The sequence below is a fragment of the Sitophilus oryzae genome, unplaced genomic scaffold (assembly GCF_002938485.1).
Source record: "Sitophilus oryzae breed Bouriz unplaced genomic scaffold, Soryzae_2.0 scaffold_172_pilon_pilon, whole genome shotgun sequence".
Classification (NCBI taxonomy): domain Eukaryota; kingdom Metazoa; phylum Arthropoda; class Insecta; order Coleoptera; family Curculionidae; genus Sitophilus; species Sitophilus oryzae.
The window spans coordinates 8,328,415-8,344,469 of record NW_022146424.1 but is presented as its reverse complement, the minus strand read 5'-3'; the positions used below and the strand labels follow the sequence as shown (position 1 = coordinate 8,344,469).

The following is a 16,055-nucleotide window of genomic DNA, read 5'->3' as shown; positions in this document are numbered from 1 at the left end:
GTCTTAATTATTAAAAAACGTATTTTCTACGAAAACTTGAAGAGATAGGTAAAAAATGGTATAATAAAATTTGATGGACAATTAAATTGTGCATCTGATTCTCCTAAAATATACAGGGTGTTCCATTTAAATTAAACAAGTTATTGCCGTTTAAAGCTAGAAATTATTTAAAATAAATTTTTAGACACTCTGTATGAAGTAGTATTACTTTTATTATTGCAACACAATAACTAATCAATAATTAAACTTCAGTAAATATTTAGTATTAAAAATTTTGATAGCCTTGGAGAAATGAAGCCTTGAAATTTTTACTGCAATTTCACAAAATTGAAAATATTTCAAAAACGGTAAGGTTTAAGGGTGATAAACCTTAATCAAATTTACTTTTATTTTAATCATAGAAACTAAAAATGTAATAATATACTGGGTGTTCGATTTAAAAAAATACAACTTTGATATTTTTTATTGATTTGGGACACTCTGTATGTTGTAAAAATATTTTTAAATTGTAGCTCTAATAGTCCTTCAACCAACCCAAAACTTACAATTTGTAAAAATCTAATCGTTTAGCTACAATACTCCGTGTCGTATGTGGTGAACAACCCTGTATAATGTCTTTTGACTTACCATTTTGATTACGTGTAGTGCTACCCTTCTATGCAAATGGCAATGTTGCACAGCTATGGCGATCACTAGACCACCTATGAACATCATATTTGTCTCCTTTAAGTAACACAAAGACACTTTATCTGAATCCAGAACACCCATTAACGGAAACAAAACCATGGGTATCATCGATGTAACTGGCAGAGGTAATGCTTCGAAAACCCTGGACAAAGAAAGTTCAATATATTAATATTAGTTAAATCTTGAATGATAACAAACCCTTAATAGGTCATAGTTTGCTATTGGGAGTATTAGAAATAAATATTGCTAAATCTACTCACCAATAACCAGCCATGAGGAGGACTACATATAGACATCGTAAAGATGCTACGTTATCGAAAATAAATACAGGAACAAGTACCAAGGGCCATATGATGACAAAAAGAGTTTTCCAGTACACTTTGATGGCGTTGATCAAGAGACTGCGGCTTTTTGCCATGGTGACGGTGATATCTGCCAAAGATTTCACTGAAACAAATGAAAAAAGGAAACTTTAAAACCGCGAACCAAAAAATTGTTTTTTAAATATGAAAGATACTCAAATATACTACAAAAAAATACTTTTACTGGCACAGATTTGACATATTCGTATTATAAAAACAGAAAAATTGTCTATTAGTAAGTAATCAAATCAAACAATAAAACTTTTTAATATTATGATGAGAAAAACCACACGATTAAAAAACGACGTTACAGTTGCCTTTAAAATGACAAAGTAATACGAAAATAATACGAAAACGGAAAGATGTAGGAACTATTTTACGGGTATATATGGGAAGGGAATGTGCATAATTTAAAAATTATTTTGAAATGTACAGAGTGTGTCAGAACTAAGATCCATATCAAAGTTATAGTTTATCTTATTGAACACCCGGTACCTATTTTATTTCATTTTTGCATTTTTGGACCAAAAATAAGGCATTTATAATAAAGATTAAATACGTTTACAACCTTTAGTTTTTGAGATATTTAAAGATATTAATAATAACAATAGCTCCCGTATACAGGGTGATTCAGATTTTACTAGAATAACTTCAGGTATCGATAGGACTAACCGAAATTATGATAGTTTGTATTATAAACCATACTCCAAAAACGCTTCCGCTTTGAGTAAAATGGCACTAAAATTTGAATTATTTTTCGGTTTTTATTTTATTACTCGTAACCCAGAGGATCTAAATATGCAAGTGTTTGGTTAAATGCAAAGGGTAACGTGGCTGATATGTGTGAAAAAAAATGGATTAATTGCTATACAGGGTGTTGTTTTTGTGAGTGTCAACTGCACGGAACCATGTAGAACTTTTTTGTCGCACGCTACTGGATAAATTTGTATTTTTTTCTTATACCTTCCGTCTTTTTACTAAGTTTTCTTGTTTTTAAATTTTTTTGATATGTCGCTTAGTTTTCGAGAGTTTCCACAACATAGTTCAGCTGCTTTCGAAAAATGTTACTTAATTAGCAGCATACCTTGGAGAACTTAATTTAAATTTTGGCGCCATTTTACTCCAATCGGAAGCGTTTTTGAAGTATGGTTTATAATACAAACTATCTTTATTTCGGTTAGTTCTATCGATACCTGAAGTTATTCTAGTAAAATCTGAATCACCCTGTATATAGCGTTTAAAGCCTTGGGAGTAGCAAGGTACAGCTTGCCATGCTAGAGCCGTTCGGTATACAAGGAAGGTAATGTGGCTACGCTTCAAACGTACGCTTTTGGGGTGTCCAAAATTGCTGGCCTATTTTTAATATACACCCTCTATTTTTTTTAAATAAATAGAAGCAGATTTAAATGATGTTTCAAACTATATTAGGGTTTTTTTATACCTATCTGGCTCAGATTTTAAATAAAAAGCGATTTTTCAATAAAATGGCAATGAAGATGGCTGGTGTCGCCATGGCAATTTTCTAGTGACAGTAGATATTTTCAAAATCGACATTAGTTTATGGACTTTATTTAAATTTATAACAGTTTACTTTTATTTAATTTACCTACCAATAGTTTAATAAGTAAATATTTATTATTTTATCAAGAAAAATAAAGCAGTATCTGCTGGCGGAAGGAATGAATGTGTTACTAGTGTAAAACTTGGAAAATAAGTTGGTTATAATAATGGTTTTATAATTCGGAAACTCTCTATTTATTTATCTAGTAATGCTAAAACACTCTATTTGAAAGTCGATTAGAGAAAATAGTATGATTCATTGGCAAGTAATGTAAATATTTACGATCCGGTAAAATTGTGATGTAAGAGGAGGCTTAGCTTGCCTGCGGCAGGTCAGTAGTAGATAGGCCGGCCGGCTGTTGTGTTGTGTTTTGTCATAGAGCTGATATTTGGGGGTTGAAAGTCTTTTGTACTGTAAGGCAACGGGTCGTTTGACCAGAAGAAAACCTCTTGTGACGTCTTGCGTTCGAGGTTGGTCTTGAGAGTTTGAGCTCTCCCTTGTCTTCTCGATTGACACGATGCGGCGTTGGGGTAGAGAGACTAGTGAGGTACCCCAATTAACCTATTCGATTGGGATGCGAATCTGTTTAGCAGCAGAATTGCGTCCGGGGAAGCCCCTATACTATTTCAGGCGACACTAGTTAGTTGTTGAAGATGATTAACCAATATATAACCGAATGATATTTGAATTAGATGGAAAATATGGAATGGGATATATTGAATAGAATATATCAGTGGCTAGGGGGCGGAGTACCCCTGGGTGAGTCTTACTATTTAACTATCAATTTTATCCAGATCAGTAAATGTTTGTTTTGTTATTTTCATGTACAATGAGAGAGTGCTTGCCAATGACCAACTAAATGGATATTTGAGGTGAATTTGCATTGTGAGACCCGGTTGAGTAAGCCCCAAAAAATAGCGATTTTACACTAGTGATTTTATTTTGTAAGGAAAATTGCTTGTTGGCCTGAAGGGTTTATGCTCAAAGATATCCAAATAGGAACTTCCCTCATAAGCGTTCCTTTGAAAAAATACTTTTCCTATTTCAAAAAAGTTTCAAGACCTGTTAGTGTGGTATATGAAAAACATATTAGGCAGAACCTGTCGTTGGAAATGAAGAAAATAAATTTACCATCATTGGCTCTTTTATAGAAAATCCAATATATCTACAAATCATTGTAATATAAATCAAATAAATATTTCTTAGTTTTTCTTGATAAAATAATAAATACTTATTTATTAAACTATTGTAGGTATTTTAAATAAAAGGAAACTGCTGTAAATTTAAATGTAATCCATAAAATAATTTCGATTTTGAAAATAACTACTAATTGTCACTAGAAAATTTATTGAAAATCGCTCTTTATTCAAAATCTGAGCCAAATAGGTATAAGAAACCCTAATGTAGTTTGAAAGAGGATTTAAATATGCTTGGACTTATTTTAAAATATAGAGAGTGTTGCATTAAAAATAGCAAAGTTTTTATATAGAATAAATATTTAAAATAGACCAGCAATTTTTGGTACCCCTGTATACATTTAAAGAAGCAATCAAAATTTTCAGTAAAGTTTATTTCTCTACCTTTAAACTCCGCACAAGAATTAATTCGGAAAAGTAATGTACAGGGTGTTCATAATCTTTTCTATTATAGCATGCGTATTTAAACATGTTTAAATATCTCAAAAACCAAAGTTTTTAAACATATTTAACCCTTATAATAAATACCTTTTTTAAGGTACAAAAAACCAAAAATGAAATAAAATACCGGGTGTTCCATAAGAAAAAATATAACTTTGGTATGGATCTACATTGGTACATTCCAAAATAGTTTTAAATTATGTACCATTGCCTCTCTACATATAGCCATAAAAAATTGTTTCTACATCTTTTCGTTTTCGTATAATCAACCGAGGCGAATGAGGTGCGCCACCCTGTATCAGTTAATACCATAAAATATATTACACGCATGTTAACTAATTTATTATTTAACAAGTTTAAGATAAATGACCCAAGGCAAATTGCTCGTACATTAATTATCTTAATTGCCAATGTTTTAACAAAACAAATCAGTTTCTAACAGCGTTCCTGCATAATCTACTATACCAAACCGCAAAAAAATCTTTAAAATGCATATGCTATGTATCGATTTTGAACCGCTTTGTTCTATTACGAAAACAAGCCGATTGTTTTTTTATCACAATAATTTTGATTTTTACCTAAGCTTTACCATTGTTTAAATAATCATTGTTCTAGAATAATATTACTCAATAAGCTACTGGTACCTACCGGACGCCAAAATATAGCCCAGATTGCAATTTTCTTTGCAAAAAACGTAATAATTTTGTGATAATCCCGGTATAATGCAGGTTAATCAATAATACTAAATGAAATATACACTGAACTTTTTTCACTATTCAGGTTCATGGATTATCAATGACTTTTAGAACACATTGTATCTCAGGATAGATATAGCTTACGATATGTTTACCCATGTATACAGGGTGAGCCAGTAGTGATCCGAAAAGGCTTCATATCATCGGGTTGCCTAAAATTGCCCTTTAGGGTCATATCTAACCATTTTCCGGGGCTTTACGAAAAAAAGTTTCAGGACCTTTTTTCTAGCCATCGACCTAATCTTCTATTGGCGACTATTTTCTAACAAATCATATGTTTTGTTTAAAAAAAGAATCGAACATTATTCAATAAATATCGATTTTATTAGTAGCAAGGAAGTAACCTAAATAAGTTAGAAGAAGTAATAAAAATAATAAAATAATAAATTGAGAATGACTTAAAGAATACATATTCTAAGATAGATTTCAATGTTCTATATCCGCACCTAATAAATACATTTTTCAACACGCGTAGCACTTTCTCCACTAGGTATTTTATCCTACAAAAGATCTCGGGTAACATAGCTTACATAATGTTATAATTTGTCAATATTAACTTATTAACTAACAACTTAATTATTTATACATTCATTAAAATTAAATTTATCAAGTAATTATCATTTGATTAATATGAACTCTTTATTATGTACTTACTTTTTGTAAACCCACTGTAAACAGTATAGAAATATTTTAGTGCCCAAAAAATTTCCTAACTATAAATAACTAAAACTGAATTTTTCAAAATTAGATTTTAGAAACTATAAACAAAAACAGTTGCAAAATTAATAAAATTAGTCGTCACCATTTACGAACACTGAATCTTTTTTGACGTTATCCTGACTATAATGTTGAAATGTTGACCAATTTCAAGATAACTAAGTATCCACCGCTCTGTTATTATTATTCAACTAACTGAAAACCACCTTCAACGACAGCCTTTGAAATACTCGTACATTATCAAATTAATATGATAACTGTTTAACAGAAGTTTCCATACACCTGCATGTTTCCAGTTTGTTACGCTGAATATACAGGGTGGTCCGAACTGTATTCAGGAAACTTCGGTAGCATATTCTGCAGATAAAAATAAATAATAAAGTTCGTATAAATGTATGTCTTAAAATGCTTAGTTTCAGAGATACAGGGTATAGAAGTTTCATTTTTATTTCGAGATTTTTTCCAAATAATTTTTGAAGTAACGTCAATATTTGGATGAAAATTGCTGTCTGGCAGTTTTTGGACATGAGGAATTTGATTTTGATATCAATATATTTGACTCCTACTTCTAGAGGGCGCCACCTATATATTTTTAATAAACCACCATATATTTTAACTGGATTGAAAAGTAATAACTTTTCGTCCGTACCTGTATAAAACTACAGAGTAAAAAAATATACATTTATGACGTTTTTGCGTAAAAAAAATCTCGAGTAATGGTTTTCGAGATATTTGGAATCGAAATACAATACATGTCATAATTGACATAAATTAAACATGTTGACTAAATAGTTATTAGACTGAAATGATAAATTTGACATGTTTCTGTGCCAAAAATGCAACAGAAACTGTTTTATGGTCATTTTTCCGAAGAAAAATTTATGATTAATTTAAAAAAAATAAAGTTCACAATTTAATTTTCATTTCAGTCAAATAACTATCTACTCAACATATTTATTTTTTGTCAGTAATGATATGTATTGACTATTCCCCGAGCTAGTCCCATTCTAAATATCTTGAGAACAGTTGCTTGTAGCGATTTTTCACCCAGAGATATTTTTTACATAAAAAGTCACCGAAATGTATTTTTTTTACTCAGTAGTTTTATACAGGTACGGACGAAAAGTTATTACTCTTCAAATCAGTTAAAACCTTGATAAAACTCTTTGAATAAGAAGACTAAGGAAGGAGCATATCAAAAATCTTAGGTACACCGCGATGGGCCTCAAATATGGCCGACTTAAATTCCGGTTTATCAGTGCCGTTCTAATTTTATTTAAAAAATGTAAAACTATGATGTAGGGAAGACGTGGGGTAGACTCAATAATTTGTTATTTTATTTTACGTTGTGAATAAATGTTGGTAGTTATTAAAATTGTTATAAAAATATATAATTCTAATAAAAATAGATAAGTTATAATAAGTATTTATTAACACAAACATCCGATACGCTACTGAAGCAGGTAAGTCAAATTAACGTATCAAAATTCTTTTGACATCTGATCTTTGACAAGTAGTAAATAAAAGCTAAAATGCAAGAAAATATATAATTTAGTTAATTTAAGTGAATTTCATAAATGATCGGTTTACTACACGTATATATATATTATATAGTCACTTACTAGCGAAAAGTTGTTCCATTATTTCACTCAATTTTTGCCGAGATCTACCGCACGCTACACAACCAACTATTTTAAAGTATTTTTCGATAAATCGCGATAGTGTCACTGTTAATTTAAGTTCTGCCACAATTTCCATCTAGATTTACTACCTTTATACAACTATCAGTAGTAGAATAAATAATAAATAACATAAAATAAGCTCCGTAAAGAGTGACAAATCCACAAAATTTCAAATCAAATTCAAATGTGTTAAATGAATCGTCAAACAGAACTGTCAAGGATCCCCACCCTAGCGTGCTTTTTCCGCCCACCATGCATGAATACATGGATAGCATTATGCTCCTTCCTTAGTCTTCTTATTCAAATATAAAACTAATGTAGGTGACGGCCCCTACAAATAGGAGTCATATTGACATCAAAATCAAATTTCTCATGTCAAAAAACTTCCAAACACTACTGTCATAAAACTACTAACTGTCATCCAAATATTGACATTACTTCAGAAATTATTTGGAAAAAAATTGAAATAAAAATGAAACTTCTACACCCTGTATCTCCGAACCTAAGCATTTTAGGACATACATTTATACGATTTTTTTACTTATTTTTATCTGTAAAATATGTTGCTGAAGTTTCCGGATTACAGTTCGAACAACCCTATATATACAGGGTGAGTCTTCTAATAAGTGCAAACATTTTCAGGGCTGGTAGATCTCGATAAAAGAAACATATTTTCTCTTTACCGTTTTTCCCGTAAGTTCAAAATAATCGAGTTATTTTACTTTTAAAATTTCCAAAAAATGATTTTTTGCTTACATTTTGAAAACCACTGGATCTTTTCTGGATCTGTTTTTTTTTTCTTGTAAATTTAATGTACTACCTATGTTCCAATATTATTATAAAATTATGGTTTATAACTAAAAACTAAAAAAAATCCAATTTTTTTTGCGAGAAATTTTTGGAGATAGATTTTTGTATATGTATTAACATCTGTAAGATTTTTGTATCTGTAAACATTCTCTCTATATATGAAAGGTTACTGTCACAACGTTTTTTTGATGATGGCATGATATATTTAGAAAGAAAAGCTCTAAAGCTAACTGATAGATGAAGACCTTAATCTGATTTATGGTGATCTTTCCTATAATGTAGTTCAGAGACTTACTTTTTTAAAACATCAACTATAAACATTAAACAAATAAAAATATTGTCTGAAACACTGATTTCAATTACGCACGTTATTACACTTTAATCATTCAAAATTATGCACTCAATAATTTGTTATAAAACTATTTCTTCAAGTCGTCACGAATTACAAATACTGAATCTCCTTTTTGCTCTCTCCTCGATTTATAGTTCAACTAATTTCGAGATAACAACGAATTGGTCATTGTTTATCATTTAGGAAATCGAGAAAACATACAATTTCAAAATGTTTTCAAATCTGCAGTCCAAGTTTCGTGGCCTGTTATAAAGTTTGCTGATTAAAGAAGGGAATTTTGAAAAGATACTTTGGGAAAACCTCGGCTGAAATAAGGACATTTGGTAATAAAAAGAAGTGTTTTTGTTTATGTCAAAGGCTAGGGTTTCCATAAAGGCTTTTGGAAATTCCGGACAAGTGAACTCAGAAATCCGAACAAATGAACCCTGAAATCCGGAGAAAATCCAGACGTCGCAAAAAAGAAACTATAAATTTATTTATGAACTTTTATAGGACGCAAATAATAGCCCCGGAATCAACAAAATATAAACCAAAAACATTCACTTTCCAGGAATGCACCAAAAGTGAAAACTTTCGAAAATGCGTCGGTTAAGTAGAGCTATAGCATCGTAGAGACTATCTGTATTAGAGATGTCTGTATAGACATCGTATATTCAACACATTAACTGTGAAACTAATTCAACTGTAACTGGTAAAATATTTTCCTTATATATTCAAATACATTGTGTACCTTATACAGGGTGTCCCAAGCTGAGCGTGCATTAGAAGTTTCTAGAGAACTACAACATCTAGATCGAAGATTTTTTGCAAATCATTTTTTCACGAGATCTATGGATTAAAAATATTTTCAATATGGCGGCATTTTCCAAAATACCGGAAGTTGACAACAACTTTCTTATTTCAAATGGGTGTCTCCCTTTTTTATTACATACTTAAATTCCCTGTAAAATTTTATGAATTTTGATATTAAACACTCTATACCTAACATTAACCTCACTTTGAATTAGAACTTTGATTTTGAGAAAAAAAATATTTAAAATTTGTGGACGAAAAGAACTGCCTGTCAAAAATATGTACCTATATAGCTTAAACGTCAAATTTAGTGATTACCACAGCCACTGTGCCATAAAGAGAAGACATGTGGCTATCTATTTCAAAAATTAAATTGTTTGAATGTCAAAAAATTATCATAAATCATTTTTTTTTAAATGGAAACCCACTTTTTTTATTTCACTAGTAAAAAGGTTTTTTAATTCGTTACTATTTGATTATACATATTCCTATACCTAAAATAAATGGTTTTTAAGTTATTTAAGATTTAGTTTTAAAGGGTATATTTTTTTGTTTTTTTTTTAACCAGTAGCCTAAGCCTTTAAACGTCACGCAATGTAAAACTATATCTGGCCATGTCATATTGCCACTAGCTATCACTAAAATACGAGATGGAGCAGTATCTATAATACTAGATTTGATGCAAGAAAACTGCCTACCGAAATCTCTCCTTTACGGTGAGCTTGCAGACGGTAAGAGGAAATCGGGTGGATTGCCATACAAAGCGATTGTACCAACATCTACAGATGCATGAGCAATACATTTATTTTTATTAGACTGAATTAAAAAAGCCTCTTTTATTTTTCTTTTAGAGGCTATCGCTTCTTTGATTATATATTATTATTTCGGTTAGTGTATGGCAATCGCTTCTTTGATTTTAAAGAACATAACATAAATAAACATAACATACGTAAAATTTAAAAATAATCATACAGACAGTTTGGGCTTTTTGGTTTTACCTTATTAAGTAATTGTTATCAGGTAGTATAGTAATTGTTAATTTTGAAGTTTAACTTGATATAATGTCATTTTAACAGAACGTCAACGGTTTCTTGTAGACGTATCTGTTTTAAAAAAGTAAAGTGTTCTCGAATAGTTGAATTTAAATATTTTAAATAGTTTTTTTCTTTATGCTTTGATTTTTTTTTTGCTTCTGAAGACGGAAAGAGATAAACTTTCCGAAACGTTAAGCATTTTTTTCTTTGTTAGGCAAATTTTTATAACTGTAAACATAACTTCTGACAAGCAGTATTTTCTTGCAGTGCAGTGGCGAAATACCCATAAAGGATTTTTTTGGAGAGATGAATCCGCCACATAGGTATAGACAGTTTCATCGACATCTCCTGCTACAATATTTTTCTGTCTCATCCACCGAAGCCATTTTTTTTCCTTTTGCTAAATGGTTTTAATTTTTTGGTGGAAGTACCGCTTGTAGTGCTTCTTCAGCTTTTTTTAATATTACCTCCATTTTAATGGAAACGTACTCGAAAGTGTGCCGAATTCGTGCAAAAGGCGTTTTTTGACACAAAACTGAACTCAATTGACAACTACCGACCGTCAATTCATAAACAGTTTATTTAATACAATATTAACTTATCAACAAATGTTAGTTTGGTAAGTAATTAGTAATAAATTAGTTAAAACTAATTTATTACCGACATATTAGCCTTAACATTAACCTTCAATTTGAATCAATAAAATGATGGTAGTTAACCGTGACATTAGAAGAATGCCTACCGAACAGACTAACAGAGGTTATCGGCAGTTCTGATAATCACTAATTAAGAAATCCGTCGTATTAATTTTTATAAAGATTAGTTTATTTCAATAAAAACTTTTATTATTAAAATGTGCGAATTTCCAAGGCTACCTATATATTTATTCTTATAACTAACTTATAACTAAAATAGATAAAAATTTAAAGCAAAAATATGCCAAAAAGTTAAATAAAGTGATAAAAAAGTGAAGCTAAAAAATAATGAGTTAAATATCGTGTATCTTAAAATTACTTCGAAGAATGAAAATATTGCTCTTAAAGTCCGAAGATTCAAAAATCTAAATATAAAACACATGAACACAACAAAAACAAATGAAAAAGTATTTGTTTGATATAATAAAAAAATATTCATTCTCAGGCAGATGTTTATGAAACTTATAAAAATTTGCAAACAAAAGTCAAAAATGATTAAGGATTTAAACCCTTAAGCTTCTTTCAGAATCTCAAAATTAGTGGAATAAATTACTGGTTTGAATTGACGTAGAAGCATGTTTCTCTAATTTCAATGTAAGCGTTCAGAAAGTTACTCAGAACTTCGAAATTAGTGGAATAAATTAATGGTTTCAATTAACTTAGGGGTTTATTCCTCTAATTTCAATGTAAGCATTCAGAAAGTCAAAATAAGTGGTAGTAATTTTCAAATAAGCTTCATTTAGAGCTTCGAAATTAGTGTAATAAATTAGTGGTTTCAGTTAACTCAGGATTGTATGCCTCTAATTTCAATGTAAGCATTCAGAAAGTGAAAATAAGTAGTAGTAATTTTCAATTAAGTTTAATCAAAATTAGTGGTTTCAGTTAACGTAGAAGTTTGTATCTATAATTTCAATGTAAGAATTCAGAACGTCAAAATTAGTGGCAGCAATTTTCAATTAAGCCCCATTCAAAACCTCGAAATTAGTGGACTAAATTAGTGGTTTTAATTAACTTGGGAGTTTATTCCTCTAATTTCAATGTAAGCATTCAAATGGTCAAAATAAATGGTAGTAATTTTCAATTAAGATTCATTCAGAATCTCGAAATTAGTGGAATAAATTAGTGGTTTTAATTAACTTAGGATTGTATGCCTCTAATTTCAATGTAAGCATTCAGAAAGTGAAAATAAGTGGTAGTAATTTTCAATTAAGTTTCATTTAGAGCTTCGAAATTAGTGGACTAAATTAATGGTTTTAATTAACTTAGGAGTTTATTCCTCTAATTTCAATGTAAGCATTCAAATGGTCAAAATAAGTGGTAGTAATTTTCAATTAAGTTTCATTTAGAGCTTCGAAATTAGTGGAATAAATTAGTGGTTTCATTTAACGTAGAAGTTTGTATCTCTAATTTCAATGTAAGCATTCAGAACATCAAAATTAGTGGCAATCATTTTCAACTAGTAGAAAAAGTTAACACATTTTTTTTACTTTTGCTAAACTAATTAAACTTCAAAATTTGCGAGTATGTCATTTATAGGCATTTGCTTTTCATCCGCCAAGAGAAATTATGGTTTGCAATGAAAGGTTTATTGTTTAATAAGCTAATTATTAGGCTTTCTCTATAGATACAACTGATTACCGCAAGCTGTTGCTAGGATATTCTATTAATTATAATTGTATTTATTTAAACATTGTAATTGTAAAACAACTCTATAATTTCGAGGTTTCGAATGAAGCTTCACTCAATCTACTAATTGAAAAAATTTCTACATACCTAATTAAATATTTCCCTTGTTATAATCCAAATTTCTAGCAGGCGTCCATTTTCAGAAAGCAAAAAACTAAACTGACCGAACTCTCTATTTATTAACTAACCGATGAAGAAATAATCACGTAGAATTTTTCTGAATCCCTGACTGGTTCTGGAGCACTTTATCTTGATCTTCCGTCCATTGTATCGTACTTTGTCGTACCTCCGCCTCCAATCTCGAAAAACTACAAAGGAAATAAAAATTACCTTAATTTGTGAATGGTAAACACGTTGGTATTGCAAAGGTCAACGCAGGTAATTTAAATAACTATAGCAGCAATGGGTTAGTACTGCTCTTTAGGGTCAAACGAAATAGTTTGATGGGAAAAATTAGCAGCAAGCATTATTTGTAAAAATCGATAAAGATAGCATTTGTTATATATGATGAGTGCGGAGAGGTGCAAGCTGACAGAAAACTTAAGTAATTTTTTATTTAAATAACTTAATTTAAATCACTTAAGTTATTGAATTTTAAGTCAATTTTGCAGAGCTGAAAAAAGAGCTCAAAACGAGGTGTGATTTAAATCTTTATTCAAATATAGAAAAAGACTCAAGTCACTAAAAAAAACTTAAAACTTTTAAAATATTTATTTTTTTTTATAAAAGGTTTAGGTCAAATTTTTTATATAATTTTGTGATAAATTTTTAATTAACAGCATCTTTTTTTAGAACAGTCAGGCCGGCAGTTGAGTGTTGGAACCTTTGGTGTTACAACAGCAAAATAAAACACTAATTCACCATAACACACCAAAACACTCTATTCTTGCGCTGAACGCGCGTTTTGCTAGCCATGTTAGCATCATCAACAGAAATTCTGAGCGAGATTTACTAATCAGATTATTCTGAAAATAATCCTTTGTATTTTAAGTGGTTTTAGTCTCATCTATACCTACAATAAATTAATAATATAGGTGATAAGAAAATCGACCAATTGAAAATACAAGAAAATTTATATTAACATTTGGAAAATATATTAAAAAGTGGAATGAAAAACGTTTTGTTAATTTCAGTAATTTTAAAATAAATTTATTTTATATTAAATAAATTATTTAATAAATAAATTTATTAAATATAAAACTACCATAGTTTTAGAAGCAACCCTGTAGACTCAGTAATGTAAACACGGAACTAATACTAATATTCCGCTATAACCATTCTTCTTTTGCATAAATAAGTATACATATATATTTTTTTACATTTTCTAGAATTAATTAATTAAATAATCGTTTATTTTTTTCATTGAACAACAAAAACTACATCAAAGAAAACATATAATTACACATGTTATTTTTTGTATCGTGCAATAATGCGTATGATTTAGTAATGGGTTACTACAGAATAAACAAAAAGGAAAAGCATTATAATAATTTCTTGAAGGTCGCTATAACTTATAGCTCTACGAAGCTATTCACAATAGTACTTATGTGTGGAACTACTAAAATTAATAGGGAACATTTGTTCTATTTCAGTCCATAGAGACTCTGCACGATCTCAAGAGTGACTATTGGTAGGTACTTAAAAGATGTACTTTAAATTAATCTGGTTTTCAAATCAAACGTTGTTTTGCCATATAAATGTTTTTATGGGACAACAGTAATTTTTATTCACGAGGTTGAAAATTATTGAATAATTAATATCGCTATTAAAAAATAGGGGTTGATGGTAGAAGGGTGAAAATTTGGGGTTGTATATATTTCTTAATGTCACATCAAAAAAAAAATGCTTAAAAATAAAAAAATGGTGTGGACCACTCAGAGCTACTGAATATACCTAAGGAATATACATGTAAAATTTCATCAAAATCGTTCAAGCCGTTATGGAGGAGTATGGTAACTGAAACTGTGACATGAGAATTTTATATACAGGGTGGCGCCTCTGATACGCAGCAGAGGCTCCAAGGAGAACGACAGTTTGTATTGAAATGAAATTTTGTAAGCATATGTAGGTTAATTCAGAGCACTTTTTAAAAATATAGAGAGTTTTACAGGATGTCCCCAAAAAAAGTTACATATCAAAGTTGTGTTTTTTTGTAATAAAACAATCTATATATTAATTGATTTTCGGATTCTGGGAGAAAAAGAGAGGTGAGTTTTATAAGGGAACTATATGACTAAAATGTAAGGTTTTTGACATATTTAACATTTTCTAGAAATAAAAAACAATTTTTAAATTACAATAAAAGCTAACTAAATTGAAATTTGCCCGGTATAGCCTAATGTGTAGTTAAATTAACTATTGTACTTTAAATCAAATTAAAACTTGATCCAAAAAGTTATACAGGGTGAGACAAGATTAATATTGAACATTGGTCACCTTAAAGCATGTTACTCTTTTATTTTAAATTGAACACCCAGTATATTATTTCGATATTCAATGGTGAATTCATGTCTCTTCAAAATACTATTAAGGTTGCCATACCCCTCAAAGATTTTCCTATATATTTTCATTTACATGATTTGATTTTTGAGTAAATCTTTATTATTTGATAAAATCTAGGTGGCTGTGATATGTCTGACGTTACTTCAACATAGCTGTCTAATTAGTCCAACTTTAAGAACTAGTTATGTTCCATATTAATTGCTCGATTAATTGTGTCTCACCCTGTATAACTTTTCGAGTCAAATTTCAATTTGGTTTAACAAACAATGGTTACTGTAATTAGGCTATATACAGGGTCCGGCAATAGTGCGTCGGGCATCTGTAGCTCCTAGAATAAAAAACTTAAGAATTTTGTTTAAGTGCAAACCTAAAGTATGTACCAGGATGTATTTCAGGAAAATATTTTAACTTTTATAGGGTGGCTCAAAAAAGTGTGAGTGGACCTGGATGACTTTTTTTAAATGGAACACCCTGTATATAATTGCATTTTTGGCTTCCTTTCAGATCACTTTACATAACTCTAAGATATGAATAAATATATTTCGATAGTTTCAGAGATATTAAAAAATAAATAAAAAATATGTATTTTTCAGCCCTTCTTAAAAAAATTATTAAAAATACAGGAACTGTTCTCAAATCAAAACTATATTAGGTATTTACTTTAGATAGTCTGTGCTTACATTGTTATAAATATAGTAATCGTATATCATACAGGATGTTCAACATTCTACGCCAAACTTTCTAAAATATAAAATAATTTTTCTTTGTTATTTTAAATGGAAC

General features: G+C 29.7%; 1 protein-coding gene across 3 annotated transcripts in view; it reads right to left on the bottom strand.

Moving 5' to 3' along the window:
• The window catches only part of LOC115881496 (protein I'm not dead yet), a 53,267-nt gene that overhangs the window by 22,787 nt on the left and 14,425 nt on the right, over positions 1 to 16,055 (bottom strand). The window contains exons 2-4 of one of the 3 annotated variants that reach the window (XM_030898997.1): positions 12,858 to 13,078; positions 948 to 1,134; positions 628 to 829 (exon numbers count right to left, since the gene is read on the bottom strand). In XM_030898997.1, the coding sequence (XP_030754857.1) occupies positions 628 to 829; positions 948 to 1,105 (360 nt within the window). In that variant the 5' untranslated portion in view covers positions 1,106 to 1,134; positions 12,858 to 13,078. Of the gene's footprint in view, positions 1 to 627; positions 830 to 947; positions 1,135 to 5,656; positions 5,676 to 8,506; positions 8,668 to 12,857; positions 13,079 to 16,055 lie in introns of those variants that run through there. The other 2 variants (XM_030898995.1, XM_030898996.1) reach the window with 2 other exon arrangements.